Source organism: Chanos chanos, chromosome 1 (assembly GCF_902362185.1).
Source record: "Chanos chanos chromosome 1, fChaCha1.1, whole genome shotgun sequence".
Lineage (NCBI taxonomy): Eukaryota > Metazoa > Chordata > Actinopteri > Gonorynchiformes > Chanidae > Chanos > Chanos chanos.
In genome coordinates this window covers 45,819,687-45,839,887 of record NC_044495.1, presented here as the reverse complement: position 1 = coordinate 45,839,887, position 20,201 = coordinate 45,819,687, and the positions used below count along the sequence as shown (strand labels likewise).

The 20,201-nt window shown below is 41.1% G+C and overlaps 1 protein-coding gene across 1 annotated transcript in view; it reads left to right on the top strand.

Annotated features, from left to right (window-relative positions):
• ank1a (ankyrin 1, erythrocytic a) overlaps positions 1-13,340 on the top strand; it is a 96,300-nt gene extending 82,960 nt beyond the window's left edge. The window contains exons 39-43 of the mRNA XM_030782517.1: positions 1,511-2,162; positions 2,391-2,724; positions 6,276-6,359; positions 7,292-7,435; positions 12,580-13,340. Of these exons, the coding sequence (XP_030638377.1) occupies positions 1,511-2,162; positions 2,391-2,724; positions 6,276-6,359; positions 7,292-7,435; positions 12,580-12,621 (1,256 nt within the window). The 3' untranslated portion in view covers positions 12,622-13,340. The remainder of the gene's footprint in view (positions 1-1,510; positions 2,163-2,390; positions 2,725-6,275; positions 6,360-7,291; positions 7,436-12,579) is intronic.
• Positions 13,341-20,201: the final 6,861 nt, after the last annotated feature.

The window sequence follows — 20,201 nt, the reverse complement described above, 5'->3', positions numbered from 1 at the left end:
GGGGAGAGGAGGCAGACTGGGTTAAGAAGTGCTTTTGCCTGGATAAGAGTGATAAAGTCACACAACACACAAAGAGCCTGTCCGGGCATTGTCAAATGCCACACTGAGATCTGCATGTTATCATACGTTATTTTCTGCCTCCTGCCTTCTCCAGTGTTCCCTTTAGATCATCAGCGCATACGTTCAAATGAAAAAGTACCTCTGTGAACTTATCGCCAGTCACCATGTGCAATGTGCAAACAAAAAAGGGGGCGGTACTTTACAGAATTACACTTCAACACATTGTATCAGATACATATTGCATCTATCATTATTTTTTCCAACATTTTCACAATGTCAAGATGGCACACTATGGGTAATAGAATTTCTGTTGTTTTTGTCATCTGTCTAAACAATTTCATTACATCTTTAAAATGATGTCAGACTGCCTGTGTTGTTGCATCTTCATACATCAATCAAACACCTTTATAATTAATATTAGGCTGCTGTAATGAGAATGGCAACGGTATGCCTGTTAGCTCTGTCATCCACTAGAAAAAACAGTGGCTTTCAGTTGTATCACTCAACTCAGTAACTTGAATTGCTTACAGTTATTGCAGTGTTTTCAGTATTTCCCTGCTGTTATTCAGTTACTCCACTTGGACTGTTTGTGAATAGAGTCATGATGTGGATAGTTTATAAAGAAAAGATTCATAGTGGGGATTCTTTCTTGAAATGTTAACCCTGTGTGTGGGTGTGTGTGTATGTGTGTGCGCGTGCAGGTGTGTGCGTGCGTGCGTGCGTGTGTGCATGTGTGTGTTGTAACATTATAATGTGCAATTAATTTGCTACTCTCTGACAAGAATGCTGAACCTCAACAAAAAACTTGGAAAATTAGTGTCGTAATTTTCACACGAATCAATGGAGGTTGCTTTCCTGGTGTTTAATTGACCTATTTTGTCCATAACAAATTAATAACTCGCTGTCTTAAGACAGTTTAAATAAGACCAACATGAAGAGTTTGTGAGTTTTTACCTGCTTGTGTGCATGGTCCTAAGCCTGGCCTAACTAACAACATCACACAATGAGAGCATGATGGAGTGTTTGTGCACGCATGAGGGGGAATGTGTGTGCCTAAGCATACGTCTCTGCCCTGACAGGTTTGTAGGAGTGTCTCTTCTCTCTGGTCAATGACAGACAGTTGCCCTCTCGCACAGTCCCTCTCTTTACAGGTCACAGCCAGCAAGCAGTATCAGTCATTAGTCTCTGACAGCCGACTGTAATGCTGTTTAGCTGCTGCTGCTGCCGCTGCTGCCTGTAATCTGTGGATGGCTTGCAAAACCTCTCTAGAACTTTCCCTGTTTTTTGCCCTCCATCACCCACCCTAAGCCCTCCTTTGTCTTGACTCCCTTATAACCCCTCCCCTCTCCCAGGCTGGAGCACTTCCCTCCTGGGGCTGTAAAGAGGTGGGGAGTGGCGCATTGGGGGGGGGGGGGCTCGTGTCAGTGTGCCTCTCTCTGTGTTGCTCCAGGTTACGGGCTGTTGCAGGAGGAGCTTCTCTCCCCGGCCTCAGTGCAGTACAGTCTGCCCTCGCCGCTGGGCAATGAGCCCTACTGGCAGGAGGTGTCCAGCATGGAGTGTGCGCCCATCGCCACCACAGAAGAGGACACCCTGATGGAGATGTCAGAGGTGCAAGTGTGGCCTTCTGGCAACAGTCCCTCACTGGTGGCTGTGGAGGACTCCTCACTAGAGTGCAGCAATGCTGACGATTCAGAAGGTCTACTCTACGGGAGCCTGGGCCGACCGGGCAGCATCGGTCCCAGTGGAGGAAATCAAGAAGTGGGTCAGGGAGTATTGAGTGGCTCCATAGAGCTTCTAGATGATCAGTCCATAGGGGCTGACTCAGAGAACAGCGCTGCCACACCGGGCACGGGCCGAGGGGTCAACATCAATGGGCTGGGCAGAGGTCGTGAGGTGGAGGTCTTGGAGAAGGCAGGAGAGGTGGCAGGCTCGGTGGGTGGCGGCATGTCGGGAGGAACTGATGGTGAGTCTGGAGGAGGAGGAGGTGAAGGTGGACAAGGCTCAGAAGAAGGCCTCTCTGTCGTTACAGGGCAACAGCGCGTGTATGCCCGGATGAGTGATTCTCCTGGGTTGAGTCGACTGAGTGATCATAACGGAGACAGGTGAGTCACACAAGATTAGGCTCCAAATGTTCAGCAACAAAGCTGGCCTTTCCTGGATACTCTGCATCCAAGAAACAGACAGACACTTCATTCATTTGATGGTCAGTTACAGGCTAAGCTCTCAAAAAGGACTGGCAAGCAAGCTCCGTAACCGACATGGCCTATCTGATACAAATGGCTCTGCAAACGTTTCCCTGTGTTTTCACATAACCTGGTTTTGTTTTTCAGATCGGGCAATGGTTCCTTCTTGTCTTATCTGCCAGATCAGACAGGTTGGCATTCTGTCCAAGACCACACCCAGGTCTGGGTGGGGAACTCTCAGCAGTCCCTGCAAAGACAAGCCATGGATACTATGATGTCATCAATGCGTACTGCAGTAGAAGGAGACTCCGGCCAATCCCACATGTCCCAGGAGGCTTTGCTTCAGCCAGTTCGAGACATGGGGCACTCAGAGATCCTAAGAGGGCATTTTCGGGGCACTCAACCCTTTGAGAAGGGCCTTGGTTTCCCACACAGAGTACCTGAACTGCATGGCTGGGACGAGATGCATCTCCGAGGACAGGTAAGAATTGGAGATGCATGTTACAGGTGAAACACAAAACAATTTTATTTAGATGCAGTAAGGGAACAGCTGGTGTAAAACAGTAAAGGTCTTAACTTCTTAGCTACATCTAAGCTAGCAGGTCTGAGACTGAAGTTCTGCTGTTTGGATGCTGGTCATTATTGCATGCAACACACGTCTAATTCCTGAAACTGGACCAGAAATTGGAAGATAATCTTATGACCCCCATACTTAAACCACACAGTGATGACCTAGTTAAAACATCGGACTCATTTGTTTTATGGTTAGGGCATTGGTTACTGGTGTGCACAAACCAGGTTCAGTCCCTGGTACCCCTCAGGGTACAAAAAATCTAAACATATCTTTCATCATTTTCCTGAACTTAGACTTACAGAATTTTTTCCAGTGTCCAGTATTAACTTACAGTTTGTACCACAGCTTTTGAGGGTCAGTAATTTATTTTAAGATATCTTTCAAACTCCATGTTTGTTATTTTAACCCTTTTCAGCCTTAGTGGAACTTTTGAGACTTAAGCAGGATCATAATTAGTGATACTATGGAGTTATTGTCTTTGCGGGGCAGCCTGGCCTTATTTCCTCATTAAAGCCTCTTACTAAGTCCAGCAAGCACTTACATTTGGATTTCTTTACACACAGACACACACACATACACACACACATACACATACACAGCCCAAGAAGGGCACAGTCAGCCCGTGGAGCCAAATATAGCACCTGTCTATCCTTGTCTATGACTGCCACTGCTTCCCTGACCATGTCAGGGGAGGGATCCCATAAGTTATATTTGGATGGGAATGCGTGGACAGTAAGGTCATAGACCACAACTGCAACCGTGTTTGTACCAAATGCCCTCAGAAACTGTTCCAGGATGGTAATTTGTTCCTAATAGTTGAGATAAGGATCTCTCAGGCTCTGTAGGACTGAGGAGTTTGACCTTTAGTCAGATGCAGAGAGCCCACAGCGAATTACAGCAGAGAAGTGCCAACATTATTCAATGCTTACAGACATGTGAATGAACTCACCGAAGCTGCAGTCTGCACAGTGGAAGAGTCTGTGGATTAGGTGGATGGTGAACCAGACTTATGGTTAAATGTTCTAAAATCATGAATGTATAGTCAGCAAAATAAACGAGGTTCTAAGTATCATATGCCATCCGTGATAACATGAGCTCATCTTGAGCAGTGTGCCTTGGGATTTGTATTGTAAAACTGGTGCACTGATGGGTTTTTTTGGTGTGTTCTCACCATCTTGTCACCAAAACATACAGCAGTCAGGGATATTTAAAGCCTACAGATCACATGTGCAACAAGAGACAAGTGAGTACAGAGAGGTTGTTTTTGGAAACAGGCAGAGAGAGACAGAGAGAGAGGGAGAGGCAGAGTACAGCAGTATTGATTTGGTTACATGGGCCAGCCCTATCACCCACCCAGCTGAGGGATAGACAGAGAGAGCAGGGGGGAATGGTGAAGGATAAACGGCTCCCTTCTGGATGAAAGCTGTGCAGAGAACGGAAGACTTTAAGGGAAAAGAAGGGTGTCTTGCGTACCACACCCGATTCTGTAGTGAGAGCACCAGGCGAATGATCAGCGCATTGGACCTGTATTTGTAAGAGAGCCTTTGGGTGTTTGTGTGTGTGTGTGTGCGTGCATGCGTGTGTGTGTGTGTGTGTTAGAGAGAGAGAGAGAGAGAGGGAGAGAGAGAGAGGAAGAAGGATAGAACAGTCCTATCGCGATGTGGGCACTGGTGACAGAGCTGCTCTTCAGCTTTGTGCTGTTGGCATTTCTGGTAATCAGCTGCCAGAATGTTCTACACATAGCCAGTGGGTCGGTGAGATCCGTCCTCACCTACATCCATGCTCAGCTGGACCGAGAGCTGGGCGAGGACGAGGGCGTGGCCGACGAGGAGGAGAACGTAACCACACGTGTGGTGCGACGCAGGGTCATTCTAAAGGTAGTTATGGACTATAAGGTGTATGGTTGTGTTATGTGCTGAATTTAGTTATTGCCCCAAAAGGTACCACTCTTAAATAGCGGCAAAAGATCAAGATAATGACTGTGAAATGAGAAAGTCATGTGACCAACAAAAAAAATTGTGAAAGGTTATCAGAGGTTACCAGTGCGTACGTTCTCATATTTTATTTTACTGGAAGCATTTGATCAAAATATAGCATTTTTCATCAAGACTGCAAAGGTATTATATAAGGAGAGGTGAAGTTCGTATTTAATGAGTGCTGATGTTTTACCTCCACAAACATTCATTTTTATGGGATTTGTTGTGGTGTTTGCTGAAATGTTTCTGGAGGCAGTTATTGCTGTATCTGCAGTCATGATTTGTGGTTACACCTTCATAAACCATCAGATTTCCTACACCAGGGACTGAAGTTGAGGAGATCCCAGGCTCCTGTGATACGGAGCAGGTAACATGGATGCTGGTCTTTGGTTTTAGGATCATGAGGTCTGTAGCATTCTAGGAATGGATGAGAATTGGATCCATTACACTGCTTGAATTCAGGCTTTCATCAGTGTCAGACCTCCACGTTTCATGATACTGGTTATAAAGATTATCATGAAAATGGAAAATGGTCTTGACAGTTTTAACATTTTTTGTCTTGCCTTTCTAGTAACAGAAGAATGCTGGATGTATACATATTCAAACTGATGAACAGATTTTTGAGACAACAAAATCAACTCAGATTATGTTCTCTTTTTTAAAAAAAATTGCATATCTTTATTTTCTTTCCACTTTTCTTCTTTACTTGCCTCTCCTCTCAGTGCACAGGGCTGTGTGCATTCAATAAGTCAGAGCAATGGATGTTTTAAGAAGCTATTTTGACGTCACAGACCTCATCCCATAAGTTTGTTCCTGTTTTCTCTGCTATGTTCTCTGTTATCAACCTCACCTCTCTGTGCAGTGCTTCTCTAATCACATTGTTTCTTCCAGTACTGGCTTTCCCATTGTGCTCACAGCAGTAAAAGATGACCTTTGGCCGGCTCTCCCGGCTCTGAACCACTGGCTTAAGGGCAGATATTGGTCTAATCTCAGTGATCTCCTGGGCTTCAGCCTTGTCACAGTGTATTTAGAATCTCATGAATGTTTTAATACATATTAAATTGTGTAATGTTATCTTTTTAAGGGCCATGGAATTGTGCCATGACTTCATGGCTTGTGTTCATGTGTGTTACATCAGTCGTCATTATTGAGCTTCATTGAGCTTCAGTGTGACTGCAGGCTCCTGCATGCTTTAGATGAACACTGATCTCTGAGATCACCCTTTCAGAAGTGGGGGCACAGGTTACCAGGACAACAGAAAAAACCACAGCAGTATTATGGATAATTGGCAATTAATCAGCTGCAACTTTTGCACTGCAGTTTTCAAATAACATCCTCTGCTATTCTATACGGGCACACCATCGAAGGTGCACAAAGCTGAACAAGCCATAACGTTTTTTTGCCCCCTTTTCTAAATGGCTTCCATAAGCTTTTGTTCTCTGTTGCTTCCAGTGTTGCCTTATGCTGTCATATTCCGTATAGGGCGATGAGGCTGAGGATCTTCCTGGGGAGCAAGTGAGCGAGGAGCAGTTTACAGACGAGCATGGCAACATCGTCACCAAGAAGGTCAGCTTTCCCATCCTGCTCCACGCCTGCTGGCTGCCTGCAAATGTGCATTAATTCATTTCTCACCCTGGGCTGGACCAACATCCACCCAGACCCTCAAAAAAAAAAATGATTATTTGTATAACAATAATCATTATGTTTGTCTGATCAGGACATTGAATGTTAGCAATGATCAGCTGTGATGACATTGTACCAAATCAATGTCCCGAATGGTCTTCGAACTCCAAGAGGCACAAAAATTAAATTTTGACGGCAGTGCCGCAGTAATCATGGAATCTTTACCACTGTTCCATATCTCCTTATCTTTGTGCCTACTGCTTGGAAAGATTTAGGATTTCTGAGTAAAACTGTGTAGACACAATTAATTCCTCTAATACACAGTTTTATGTACCTGCCTTGTAACTAACAATTTATAACAGAGGGAAAGAAAGAAAGAAACAAAGAAACAAAGAAACAAAGGAAGAAAGAAAGAAAGAAAGAAAGAAAGACAGAAAGAAAGAAAGAAAGAAAGAAAGAGAGAAAGATCATTTGGTGATGTAAGTGAATATGGCATCTGTGAAAGAGTAAATCTGAGGTTCTTTGGAGGCTTTAGGACGATGAGAGTGGTGTAATTCCTCCTGACTGATGATATTTGGAGACTTGAACCCAAATCACACTCCACTTGCACATCATTATACGAAAATTCAATTTATTCCATATTTTCATTCTCAGCCTCTCTCATTCTTTCTCTCTCTCTCCCTCTTCCTCAACTCTCTCCTCCATCTCTTCTTTTAAGTTTAAGCTCACAATTTCTCTCTTTCTCACTGTCAACCTGTCATTATCTCCCAATTCATCATTTTTTCCTCTTTTATTCTATCCTACGCTTCTCACCATCTTCATTCCTGCCACTCCCCTCCTCCTTCCATCTGCCTCGTCTATGTGTGCTGGTGTAGATCGTGAGGAAGGTGGTTCGACGGGGAAAAGGTGAAGAGGGGGGTCAGGAGGTCATCACTGAGGGATCTCAGCAGGATGTCTCTGAGTTGGACGTTGATGGAGAGCAGTTGATGAGCTACGCTGTCCTGGGCCGTGAGAGCAAGGTGGGGGCCGGAGCTAGGCTATACCTCAGCTGAGCTAAGCTAGAACTGAGTCTGACTGGGCTAGGACTGTCTAATGAGACCTAAGCTGTACTGGGATTGTGAATGGACCAGTTTGGATACTTATATGCTGAAAATGAGTACAGGCAGTGAGTTTGGCGTGCTCCGGCTGTCGTTAGTTAAGTCTATGTTCTTCTGCATTTTTAAACATGAACTCCGTGTAAGACTGAAGTAGTGTATAAGGCATTGATCCATTTTTTACTTAAATTAACAGGACTCATTTTGTCTGTCTTCGGTTGGAGTGCGTCGTAATTGCATCTTAAATAAATGATGCTTGGCTTTAGCTTCATAACAATGTAATTACCACCACTGGAAGAAGCTTTGTGAAAAAAAATAAAATGTCTAAAATTTCAACAATTTTGTGCCAGCATTAATGAATAAGAATAAGGATCTGTCATTCCTAAATGTTATAAAGGTTATATGTACATGTTATGAAGGCTTTACGTAGGTTTTGTAATGAAACACTGAGGCAGCGTTGCTAGTGAGTCTGGAAACTTTCCAACGTTCCCTAAATGCACGACAGTTCTTTTCCAAGCATGCAGCTGATACCTGTCATCTCTTATTTTTCATTGTCCCAAAAGGAGGAACCAAGAAGTAACTTGATATTTTTTACAAAGACAGTTTTCATTAGCCAATCTTATATGTGTTGTCATGGTAACACCATACCCAAATGTCAGAGTCTTAATGTTGTCTGACTTAATCTAAGTCAAGGCAAAATTTCTGTCTTCTTGGAAATGATATAAATATGCTATACTGCTTAGTGAATCAAATTTTAAACCAGTTAAGAATATCTGAAATAGAAATGAAATAGATTAAGAACAACTGAAAGTCAATAAAAGGGCATTACAACAGAACAATAGATCATTGTAATCATGTTAAATGCTTGTGTACTGTAACACTGTCACAAACATTTCAATAGAAGATGTTATAGTATATTAATTAGTAAAGATAGAACCTATAAAGATTGAATATCCTGAGCATCAAAAAAGGCTTATCACATCTTTAAGAGGGCTCTCTTTTAAATACTTTGGGAAAAATGTAAAACAACACAATGACATAGTTTGGGTAGAAGACAAACACAGCTCAGTGAACAAGAGGTCTTCTAGCCAAACTGTTCATTGTGTCATTTTACATTTTTTCCTAAAGTACTTCAAAGTGTAGCCGCTTAAAGATCTGAAAAGGCTTTTTTAATGCTCATTATAAATTACAGTTGCAGCTGTTTATGACAAAATAAACATGTCTGGTTCCTCTTTAAGGGTTCTGTATTTCTCTTCATTCACACTCTGATTAAAAACTAATTCCCATACAGACTGTCCTGAACGTGGTCAAGGCCAGTCCCCTCTATCCCTGTCTGTGCTGTGTGACTCCACTGCTTTCTGGGTCCTTGATGCTTGTCCCTATTTTTTCTTTTTCCTGTTTCTTCATTACTCTTTTCCCTTCCTGTTTCTCAATGCAATGTTCACATCACTTCTTCTTTCATCATTCCCTCTCGCTCCCCCTCTTTCTTTCTGTTCCTTTCTCTTCTCCTTCTTCCTTCCAATCTTTCTTTTCTCATTCCTCACTCCACATATCTCTTCTCTCAAAATTCTCTTGTTTCTCCTTCACTTCACCCATCTGCTTCTCTCTCTCTCTCTCTCTCTCTCCCCTCTCTTTTCCACAACTCTGCTCTGTTCCTCCTGCGCTGTCTCACCTGCTGTCCTCTGTAGCCGGATATTGTGGAAGTGAAGAAAGGCGGGGCTTATATAGTGAAATGTGCCAGTCTGCGGAGAGTAAAGCCGTGAGCCTCACTCCCTGCAGGTACTGGACCTTAACCAAGTCCTCTCATTTAATCCTGTTCACATTGGATTAAAGAGCAGTTTGGAGTGGATTCTGTAGCAGCCTGCTGTGTTCATATCTAGTAGTTTATAGACTTCTAATATTTGAGCATTAGGTGAGTGTGTGAGGGGTTAAGTGGTGTCTAAGCTAGATTTACACTAGGTTAAAGAATTTCAAACATTGCTCTGGATTTAGCATGATTGATTACTATTGTAGAGGGCAGACATGAGGTGTAAAGTTTTGATTTTCAGATATGTATGTATGTAGCTGTCAGTATATGTGGTCATATCACCATGTCTCAAACAAGTTTGAACAAAAGGCCATAAACAGACACAACATCTTGGGCTGTTAAAACAGGACGTGTTTCTGTTTCAATAAAGCAAGGGGGTGCCAAGCACAAGGCAGTGTATGTTTTCACATTTATTATGTATTTCCATTATTCATTATTCCACACATTATTTATCAGAGAATAATATCTTCAGAAGTTAGTTATTTCACTCTTCTGTAGAAACGGAGCTTCTTCATCAAAATTGACAGATATCAGTCCGACCAGGTACTTTTGTCTTGTGGAATCCCCCAAGGGTCAATACTGGGGCCACTTTTATTTAATTTATATATGTTCCCACTCAGAGAAATGCTGCAGAGCTACAGCATTTCATATCAAAGCTATGCAGATGATACACAAATTTACCTGGCTTTTTTACCTGACGACTACAGCCCAATACACACACTCTGTAAATGCCTGGAACAAATAAACAACTGGATGTATCAGAATTTTCTCCAGTTAAATAAAGAAAAAACAGAAGTCATTTTATCTGGCAGCAAAGAGAAGCACTCTGAAATAGCAACATATCTTGAAGATAGGGCCCTAAACCTAGAAAAAACGTAGGCGTTTTATTAGATTCAGATCTTATTTTCACAAGCCATATCAGAGCAATCAATAAAGGAACTTTTTATCAACTCAAGAATATAGCCAGAATCAAAGACCTACTGTCCCAGCAAGATCTGGAAAAACTAGTTTATGCTTTTATGCCCAGTAGACTAGATTATTGTAATGGTCTCCTAACCGGACTTCCTGAAAAGACCATTAAACAGTTACAACTTGTTCAAAATGCAGCTGCAAGAGTTTTAACCAGAACTAGGAAATCGCAACACATAACCCCTGTTCTGAAATCTCTACACTGTCTTCCCGTCCAACACAGAATTGATTTTAAAGTGCTTCTTATCACATATAAAGCTCTAAATGGCTTAGGCCCTAAGTATATATCCGACCTGATTACAAAATATATCCCTTGTCGATACCTTAGGTCTATAGGCACAGGGCTGGTAGTAAAGCCTACACTACGAACCAAACATGGGGAAGCAGTGTTTAGCTTTTATGCTGCACACAAATGGGACTCCCAGAAAACCTCAGAGGTGCTCCGACAATTAACACTTTTAAATCTAGATTTAAAAACATTTTTATTTTCTTGTTCCTATGATTAATTTGATGCTGGCAATTTATCTCCATAATTTATCTTAGCATCGCAATTTCATCTATTGTCAATTTTGAATTTCATCTGTCTTGACTTACTATGTCATTATCTTATCCTTTTTATCAGTTTTTTAAGATTATTATTTACTATTCTTTTATTTTTTTTTATTTTTCTGTTTTAATTCTCTTATACTTCTTATCTCTTTTTATCTTTATCTCATCTATTATTCACTGTCTTAACATAGCAATTTTTACATTTATCTATCTTAGCCAAATATCTATCTGTTTTGTTTTTGTTTATAACTGTTCTCTTTGCTTCTACTTCTATCCTTTAATATAACTGTATTTGTTTTACTTTTGCCCCTGATGTGAAGCACTTTGAATGGCCCTTGGGTTTGAATTGTACTATATCAATAAATTTGCCTTTGCCTTTGCTCAAGTGATACCTCGGAGTAAATGAAGTATTCGCCACTAGTTAGCACAGCTAACACTACCTAGCAAGGGCACTGTAATTAAATATATGAACAGTTAGGTAAAAACTGCCAAAAACTAATGACCAAAAACTACCAGCATCATACTTACATTTTCCCATGCCCTATTCTTCAGAGGGTATTTTATGGCAGTCAGGAAAGACAAGTCAAATGCTTTGGGACAAGGAGACAACACCATGCAAACTGCCATTTCATTACATTAAATGAATGAATGTGAAATTAACAGAGTCCCGCCTCTCCTCCTGAATGATTCTTCACGATCCCAGCACTGACAATTATGAGTAACACTGCCCCATAAAAGTTGAGTACACTGTTTATAAAAATGCAAGGCAATTCACTACCATTTAGTAATCAGACTGTCGCTTCTCTTCATTTGAAAATAATTCAAAATAAGCACAAACAGGTCTCACAGCACGTTCCTGTTTAAACTGCCCTTAAAAACAGCTCAAAGCAACAGTTTTGTCCACTTTTGACAAAAGTGATACACAGTGATGTCTGAGTGCAACTTTTTATCAGAATACGAGACATCATTATGTGGCATTTTGGGAGGAAATGGATATGAATAGTCTGAAATAGTGTTTAATTTATTGTTTGGGTGGAAAAGAAGCATCTGCCAGCTGATCTCCAGTCAGTGAATGTGGAAGGTTGTTTATTGTCTGAGCGCAAGAAAAGGACAGGCTAACTGAGCTATCATCAGCCTGGCAAAGGACAATTGCCTCAAAGTAGAAAGAACAAATATTTGAGATCAAAGTAGCAAAATCAAATGCTATAATCAACAGCTTATAAATGCTCTGTATGTGTGTGTGTGTGTGTGTGTGTGTGTGTGTATGTGTTTTACCCCCCCTGTTAACCACACTAACCACAGAAGCTTCACATACCTCAGATTACTAACTCACAGTGCTATGCTGTGGATTTGTTCCATGTGCTGACAGACAGTAGTGGGTGTACTGCTGTAACCAATATCAGTGACATATGTGTCCTCAGCAGCCATCCCGTGTCCTCTCCAGACAGTCAAACACACCCATTCAGTATTTACTCTTATTTTCAGTGTCTGGTCTGTGACCTGTAAAGGTGAATCTGAATCACAGTAATTTGGGTGTTACATGTGAATGCACATTGCAGCCTACAGATAGACAGAGTAAGTACGTAAGTGTGAGAATACACGCTGTAGTCTATTTTCAGCGGAAAAAACAGGCAAGGTAAAGATTTTAAGCTGAGAATAACCCTGACAGAAAACTTCTCAGGTGGAGATTATCATGCTGTTGGCTGTTGTACTCTAACATCTCTCTTTCTCCCCTCTCTCTCAGGACTTGTCAACCACACCCAAACCCTCTCTCATAGACACATGACTGGGAGTGAGTGTGGAGGAATGAATGAAGCTAAACCAGAACACTGAACATTACAAATGGACACTGTCTCCATGACTACGCTCACAATTACACAACAGCACCTGAATGCAGTGGGGAAAATGGATTTTCTTATCTTTTTTTTGTAAAAGAACCAAACAGAAAAGAAAAGAAAGGAAAAAAAAACTTTAACAACACATACCAAGAACTAGGTTAGAGGCATGATGATTTCATATAAAACAAACCCAAACCTAGAAGAAAACCAAAAAAAAGAAAAAAAAAAAAAGCATCCAAAAAGTGCTTCCTTGTAACCTCTGTGTGAGCATGTGAGAGTGCTGTTGCATGGCTCGCCTTTATCTGCAGCACTCACTGCGATGGACTCAGGCATCTCCCAGCCAAGTAGAAAGACTGTCAAACCAGGATGTGACGTAGGGTGTCCGGGGCAACCAGAGTACTGAGAAAAGCCCTGTTTTTCTGGAAGGTACTTTGTAAAAGGAGATGTGAAAAGATGCCGTATATAATCCAGTTAAGCAACAGTTTCCCCCTCACACCCCTACAGATTAGAGTCTTCCGACAGCAAGTGCTATGGAATAGATTGGAATCTGCTTCTTTCCTGAGATAATCTCTCTTGGGACACTGTTCTCTCTCAAGTAGTGGCATTGTACATAGTTTATGCACACAAATGCTACGTGAATGTGTGTTCCATGTTTCCGTGTTTTATGTCACCAAAACAAACAAGAAACAGGAAAAAAACAAACAAAAAAACACACACAGTCTATGCGATGATGAAGATGATGCTGCTGTCTTGATAAATTATTTACCCTTTTTCCCAAAGTTTCTGTTTGGTTCAGTATAAACATATAGTATTTATGATATTATTGTGTAGAAATTGCTCTTTATTGGAATGAGAAAACCTTCTCGTGTTGTTCTGCTTGTGTATGTATGTCAGTAAGGTTTCTTTATTTCGTTGTCACGTCTCTCGTTTTGTCTCTTTTATCTCCTTGTGCTCTCTCTTCTTCTCTCCTCTTGACTGTCCTTCCATAGGAGAGAATCAGAAGTGGGGTCCTTTACAGATGTCTGATTTTTGGAAAGATGAATGTTTTACTGTCCTTTGCCACAGCTACTCCTTAGCAGACAGATTGTATGTTTCTTTTAGGAGTGAATTATTGATGAGAAAAACTGTGGTGTGGATGGAAGGACAGTAGCCACTCAAATCATGCTTACTTCTCCATGCGCGCACACACACACACACACACACACACACACACACACACACACACACTCGCACACACACACACACACACACACACACACTCACACACACACACACACACACACACACACAGACACACAGACACACATACCCAATCTAAACTGCCTCCACCCAGACCTGCTCACTGCTACTCAGCACATATGTAGCAAACTTGTCTTCCATTACCAAGCATCCCCGGAGCTTGTGTGTAGTCTCTCCCTGAAGGGGGGTGTTTGGCAAGATAGAGCATGTGGGAGTTTCCCTGTAAAGTGGGAACCACATGTCCCACCTGTGAACAATAACAGCAGTTATAATTATCTCTCAGACACACACACACATGAAAAAAGCTGATATGATGAGTATTTCTTCCCAATGCAAAAACCAATTTCATAATTCTTAAACAATACAGTAAACGATTGATAGCTTCTAATGTTGGTCCTCATATATGAAACATTTGTATACTTACCTATGCATATTTCTGTAAAGCATAGATATTTCCATATGTAAGATATCTGTCGATCTTTTAAACCACCTGTCATCAGGGGTCATGCACAAATATGTTTCCAATGGTAGCACACATGAGTATACAAACAGAAAATATGTCCATGTGAAAGTGATCACTCATCAGGCATTTGGTGCCTGTTGGAAGATAAAGAGTTTAAATGTAGTCAGAAAAAAAGTCTGCACTCGTTATCTTTCGTGTTATGGCTTTACCATGGCAATCTCAGCTCAGCAGTCATTCAGCTCTGAGGAATCTTACTGCGTCCTCTTCCACTGTGTTCTGTATACCTCAGTACTTTTCACAGTATTCTGAATTTCTCATAAGGACAAACTGGTGGTCACTTCTATACAAATCTGCGTATGTAGCATGGAAAAGGCAGCTTGCTACGAATTACTTCACTTTACTATCATTTTGTCCTGCAGGATCGTTACTTAGATAGCTTTTAATAATTTGACAGAGCCTCACAATGTAACCTTACCTTACACAATTTACCTGATTGTTGCCAGGTAAATACGCATAAAACACCTGTCAGTGGAGCATGCATATTCCCCATAAATTATCATCCATTTGTTTCATTGCTAATTGAGTGAAGACACTAAACCAGAAATCGCTGTGATTGGACTACACGGCCAACTCCATAACTGTGCCCAAACCCTCACCCCCAACCCCCCATCCCTGAGCCTTGGGTTCAGTCCATGTCTCGAACTTTCCCTTAACATCACCAAAAAAATACGAGTCTCTTACTTCATATAGATGTTGCCTCTAGGTGTCACTATAGGACCGCGCAACATTTCATGTCATTTCTAAACTCTGAAGGAGCTGAGTGTAGTACTGCTTGACAGGATTATTTTAGCTATGGTTCTGTCTGTGCTCACTTGGTCAGACTTCACTATGTTCTAGCAATAACACAGTACTGAAATGAGTAGTGGTTTACACTCAGTGTGTCCTTTACGTATTTATGAAGAAATTAAAGGACTGAGGCTTTTCATTTATTCATCACATGTCTCTCTGATCCATTAGTATTTAAATCTTGAAGACAGCCAGCGGTTGTCACCTCCGTCCTTTTCATTGAAAACATCTTCACGGGGATAGCGCCCCCAGAGGACAACTTCATTTTAAACTCATTCACTCTCAATTGCTTTCAGCAGTTCAAGGATCATTTAGTGATTGTTATGGAGGACACATTATATGTTGTGTAAAGGTTAATGATAGGTAGGCCTTTACCACAACAACAAATAATGAACCATAACTGAAATAAAAAACCTGACTAGAGCAGAGTTACAGCTTTAGCCTGAGACAAATTATCCAAGGTCAGCACCATATATTTTCTCATTTGTCCTTATTCAACAGACAGCTGCAATGCTGTAAACGGTTGTAACCTGAAGCTCTGTTGTGTCTGAGAAGCAACAAAGAGAAATGACCAAGCATCTGACTAATGGCCTAATCCCAAACTCCTCCAAAATGTTCACTTGTTATTGTCAGCCCTGTAATATTGTACTTGAAGTCACCACTAAACAATGTACAGCACAGACATGTTTGTTAAGTGTATATTACATAGGAAAGATTAAGGATGGAGCCTAATCATCCAGCGAATCAGGGTAGAGAGCTTGAACAGAAGTATTCCTCAACTAAATATGCAAATAACCCCATGTACTTGCAGATATGAGGGAATGTCCTTGCATCACTTTGTTATGGAAAAGAGATGATGTCATTACCTAGGGACAAACATTGCCTCTATCATGATACCTCACGCCTTAGGATTAATTTCTGTCAGTGAAATGTTCAAAAGGTTTTGTGTTAATGATTGTCACTCTGTGTGTGTGAGTGTGTGTGTGTGTGTGTGTGTGTGTGTGTGTGCATGTACGTGTGTGTGTGTGTGTGAGAGAGGGAGAGGGAGAGAGAAAGAGAGAGAGAGAGAGAGAAAGAGAGAGAGTGAGGAGCAGAGGCTGCGTGTGAGTGTGTATGTGTGTGTGTCAAATGCACAGTCTTACTCTGGTTTGATCTCTAGACTCGACAACATGGGTTATAACACACAGATATCAATGTGTATTTAAGTTAATTTGTTCATGACACCAGGCTCTAGACAAACCAAAAGCATGAAGAACAGTCTCTACTGACGACATTTGAGTGCTCTTCCTGTTCTCTCCTCTATGTTTGGGTTTGTGAATTTAACTCTGACAAAACTACAATGCTTTGACCAGTCATATGTAAGGGGGTATGAAAAGCGGTGATGATTTTGGAGTTTCTCGTTGGTAACAGAAAAGTAACTGCAAATACTGATACAGGCTGTTTTTTTTTTTAACCTAACAACTCGTACCTCTCTCCCCAGCCAAAACAACACAGAGTTATTCCAGAGGTTCAAACAGAGTGAACATAAAGAGTGGAGGAGGTCAATATCAAAGCAAAGAGAGTAGCAAAACCCAAATTTTAAAAATAGCCAAACACAGTGTATTGGGGAATGTGATGACAACAATGTAAACAAACTTTATGCAAAAACATGAACTGTTGCAAAAACTAGATGACCCTTATACTAGTATAGAATGGATTGAAGACATTAATGCAATAGCATATTACTCACATTAAGGAATGCAAACTGCGCACATGCACAAAAAAACATTTTTAATATATATATTATAAAGAAATATATTAAAAGATGAATATATATATATATATTTAATTAGAATGCTTTGCACTTGCTAATGGGAATTTGTTATAAGCTGTTAGAGTTATGTTATGGATGAACCTATAGCATCTTAGCAACCAGGAGACCAATGACTTATAGGAATGCCTGCTTCCTGAGCAATCTGGAGACCACGTGGGTCTTAATTCACCCCCCCCCCCCTTTTTTTTGGTATGGAGTGGGAAAAATACTGAAATATATATAAATATATATATACATATATCTATATACAGGAGTTTTGGTCAGAATCTGATACGAGAGTTATGTATACACGATTTGCCCTGTCCACCAGCTGAAAAATATTTACAAAATTAATAAAGAAAATAAACATCCTTTGTTCTCTTTGAGTTGTTATTATGAGTTGTGTGAGTGATGGCACTGAAGAATGACCTTAAGGGAGCAAAACTGGCATGGTACAGATGGCTGTTACCAATATGGCATTTTAATTTAAGTCGAGGTTCCTCTTTGGACACATGGGTTTACATTTTTTATTTTAATGTCAAAGAGGCTAATAGACATCCTTGTTTCTCCATATGTTGTAAACTGGTTGATACTACCATTTCCTTTCTCAATGAGTCCTTAGAGAGCATGTCTAACTGTACCTTAAGACAGAATGTAAACAAGTCTCACATATCGACATAGGCTGCTGTGGCCAAGTGGATCTCAAAACGTAAGCTACAAAAACATAGGTAAATACAGCAGAAACACCAAAAACATTGCATCCATAATTATGTAGTGAAATGTCCTCCTTATTTAGCTTAATCAACTCTGCTACACGTGGTTTTCAAAAAATAGTTTATTAAGCTAACTAGATGACCCTGCACATTGGGCTCAAGATAGCCTATAATTTTATTTTTCTCTGTCCACATTTGCAAGAAGACTCTATCCGGGCGTGCCGACGAATAGGAATTCTAAGCGAAGATCGCAGGCGCGTGTGTATTGGAGAGGTAATAAAACTGACAACGTAATTAGTGTCATTAGTCAGGTGAATTGAATGGTCGCTCCGTTTTACAGGGGTTCGAGCCGTCTGAAAATGTAATGGACCGTGACTTGGTTATTGACGCAGTTGTAAAAGTTAAAACAACTTGCACACTACGCTCCTTAGGAGGTTGCCTGGCCAAACGTCCAGCCCACGAACAGATCTGTTAATTCTGTATAAACGATCGAATAAACGATTTTCACTAATTGCAAAAACCAAAGCAAGACATCAGAGGAAGCATTTGTTTACAAATAAAACAGATCACTTCAGCGAATTTAACTGACTAAAGCATCGATGCGGCAAATTTGATGACAAATTTTAAAGCAAGACATGGCGACTAAGGGATTTTGAAGCGTCAGGACTGAAATCTGAAATACTCTACGTCTCTTTGAAATTTGAAGGTTTCATTGATACTTTCAGTGGCGAAAATACTGGTGCTATTGTGACGTTACGTAGCGCCTGGAAGAGAGCTCTGAAAATGCCCTGGACTTCATCACGAAGTCTCCCACTAGAACTGATAACGTCTTAGTACTAGACTGGAGTAAAAGAAATCAACACATCTGTGTCTACAACACTGCAAGAACAACCACTTAAAGGCCGAGAATGGTGAAATGGGCTACATCTACTGAAGACAACCTGTAAAAAAGATCAGTAGAGTGCAATGTACCTGAGTAAAACTTAGAACTTAATTTCAATATAATAGTATTGCTCAAGTTGATCAACATTAATGACTTTGAAACATTTGAATGGCTCAGACACAGTGTTTGCCTGCTAGTGAGTAGTATAATTTTAGAATTAGCTGAGTAGGTTTGAAAATGACTGGACAGTGAAATGAGAGAGTAATGGGTGCTTGAAAGTGAGCAGATCAGTACTCGGCCCCCTGCTTTACCGCCTCCTGTTTCGTCCTTGAACAGTCCCATGGGAAATGAAGAGAATCCTCCCCCACAAACCCAGTGAGGGCATGTAAAACTGTAGTCTAGAGCAGTTTAGACTGTCGGGATTTTCAGAGTGTTTGCCACGCAACACATAGGCTCAGGTCTAAAGTCATTGCACACTTTAGGGTAGCATCGCATGCCCTTTATTTAGCTATGGCCAAATATGTACAAATATTACATTTTTGTAATAGTGTAATAAATAATGACACTTTATTTGGGGCTGATGTAGAGGGAACTGTGTTGTATCATTGTGGTTTTCCAAGACACACTGTACTCCCCGCTCTCACCGCAGATCACCCATCCCCCAGTCCTAACCTCTGTGGACTTGGTAATGATCTGAGCACCTCCATATACCACCCATTCATCAGATGATCCACCTCCTGCCAAAGCTGGCACCACCTGCCAAATCAACAGTCCATCCACCACACCTCCATGGTTCCTCTCACATCAGGGCAGCCTTCACTCCACAGCCTGGAAAAGCTGTTGAAGGAAATTGCTGAGTTATTTTTGTGAGAGTCATGACCGGTCGTAACGCCGTAAACAGAGACGTAATTCCTGTGGAAGAATGAGAAGATGACCCACAGTCACGGTTCAAAGGACCCAATCAACAAGTGGCAGCTAGTCAGGACAGATCACAGCCGGACGTCTCAACTCATCCAGTGTCGTCTGAACAAAACTGAATATAATGAAGTAAGTTCCCATGTGAAACACAGACAAAAAAGCTGTTCATGCGAGGTCTGCCAGTGACAGTTATAAGAGTCAAATTATACGACAAAAGAGGCTCTAGAATATCATTCAAGCACTCTAAGCCTATATAAGTCTGTCATCATGGTGTAGGCTTAGAGGTAATTTTGTTTTCATACACAAATCTCTAAGGATTAAGGGACCAGACTACTTAAGGGAGTTAAGGAACACACTTCAATCTGAACTGCAACTATTACTTCACTAGATATTTGAGAATAGGCTTGTTTTGAACGTAGCAAAAACCAAAAGTATGATGTTCAGGGCCAAACATGCCGTTAATAGTGATAATCAGCAGTGCCTATCACTCAAAGGCTTGGATATTGAACAGGTTCAAGAGGCAAATTTGCTTGGTGTCACACTTGATGGGCAGCTATCATGGGAGAAACATATTGATAACATTGTTAAGAAAATGGGTAGAGGAATATCATGCATCAGAAGGTGCTCCTCTTTTCTTACCCCTGCCTCTAGAGTGCTAGTGATACAGGCACTAG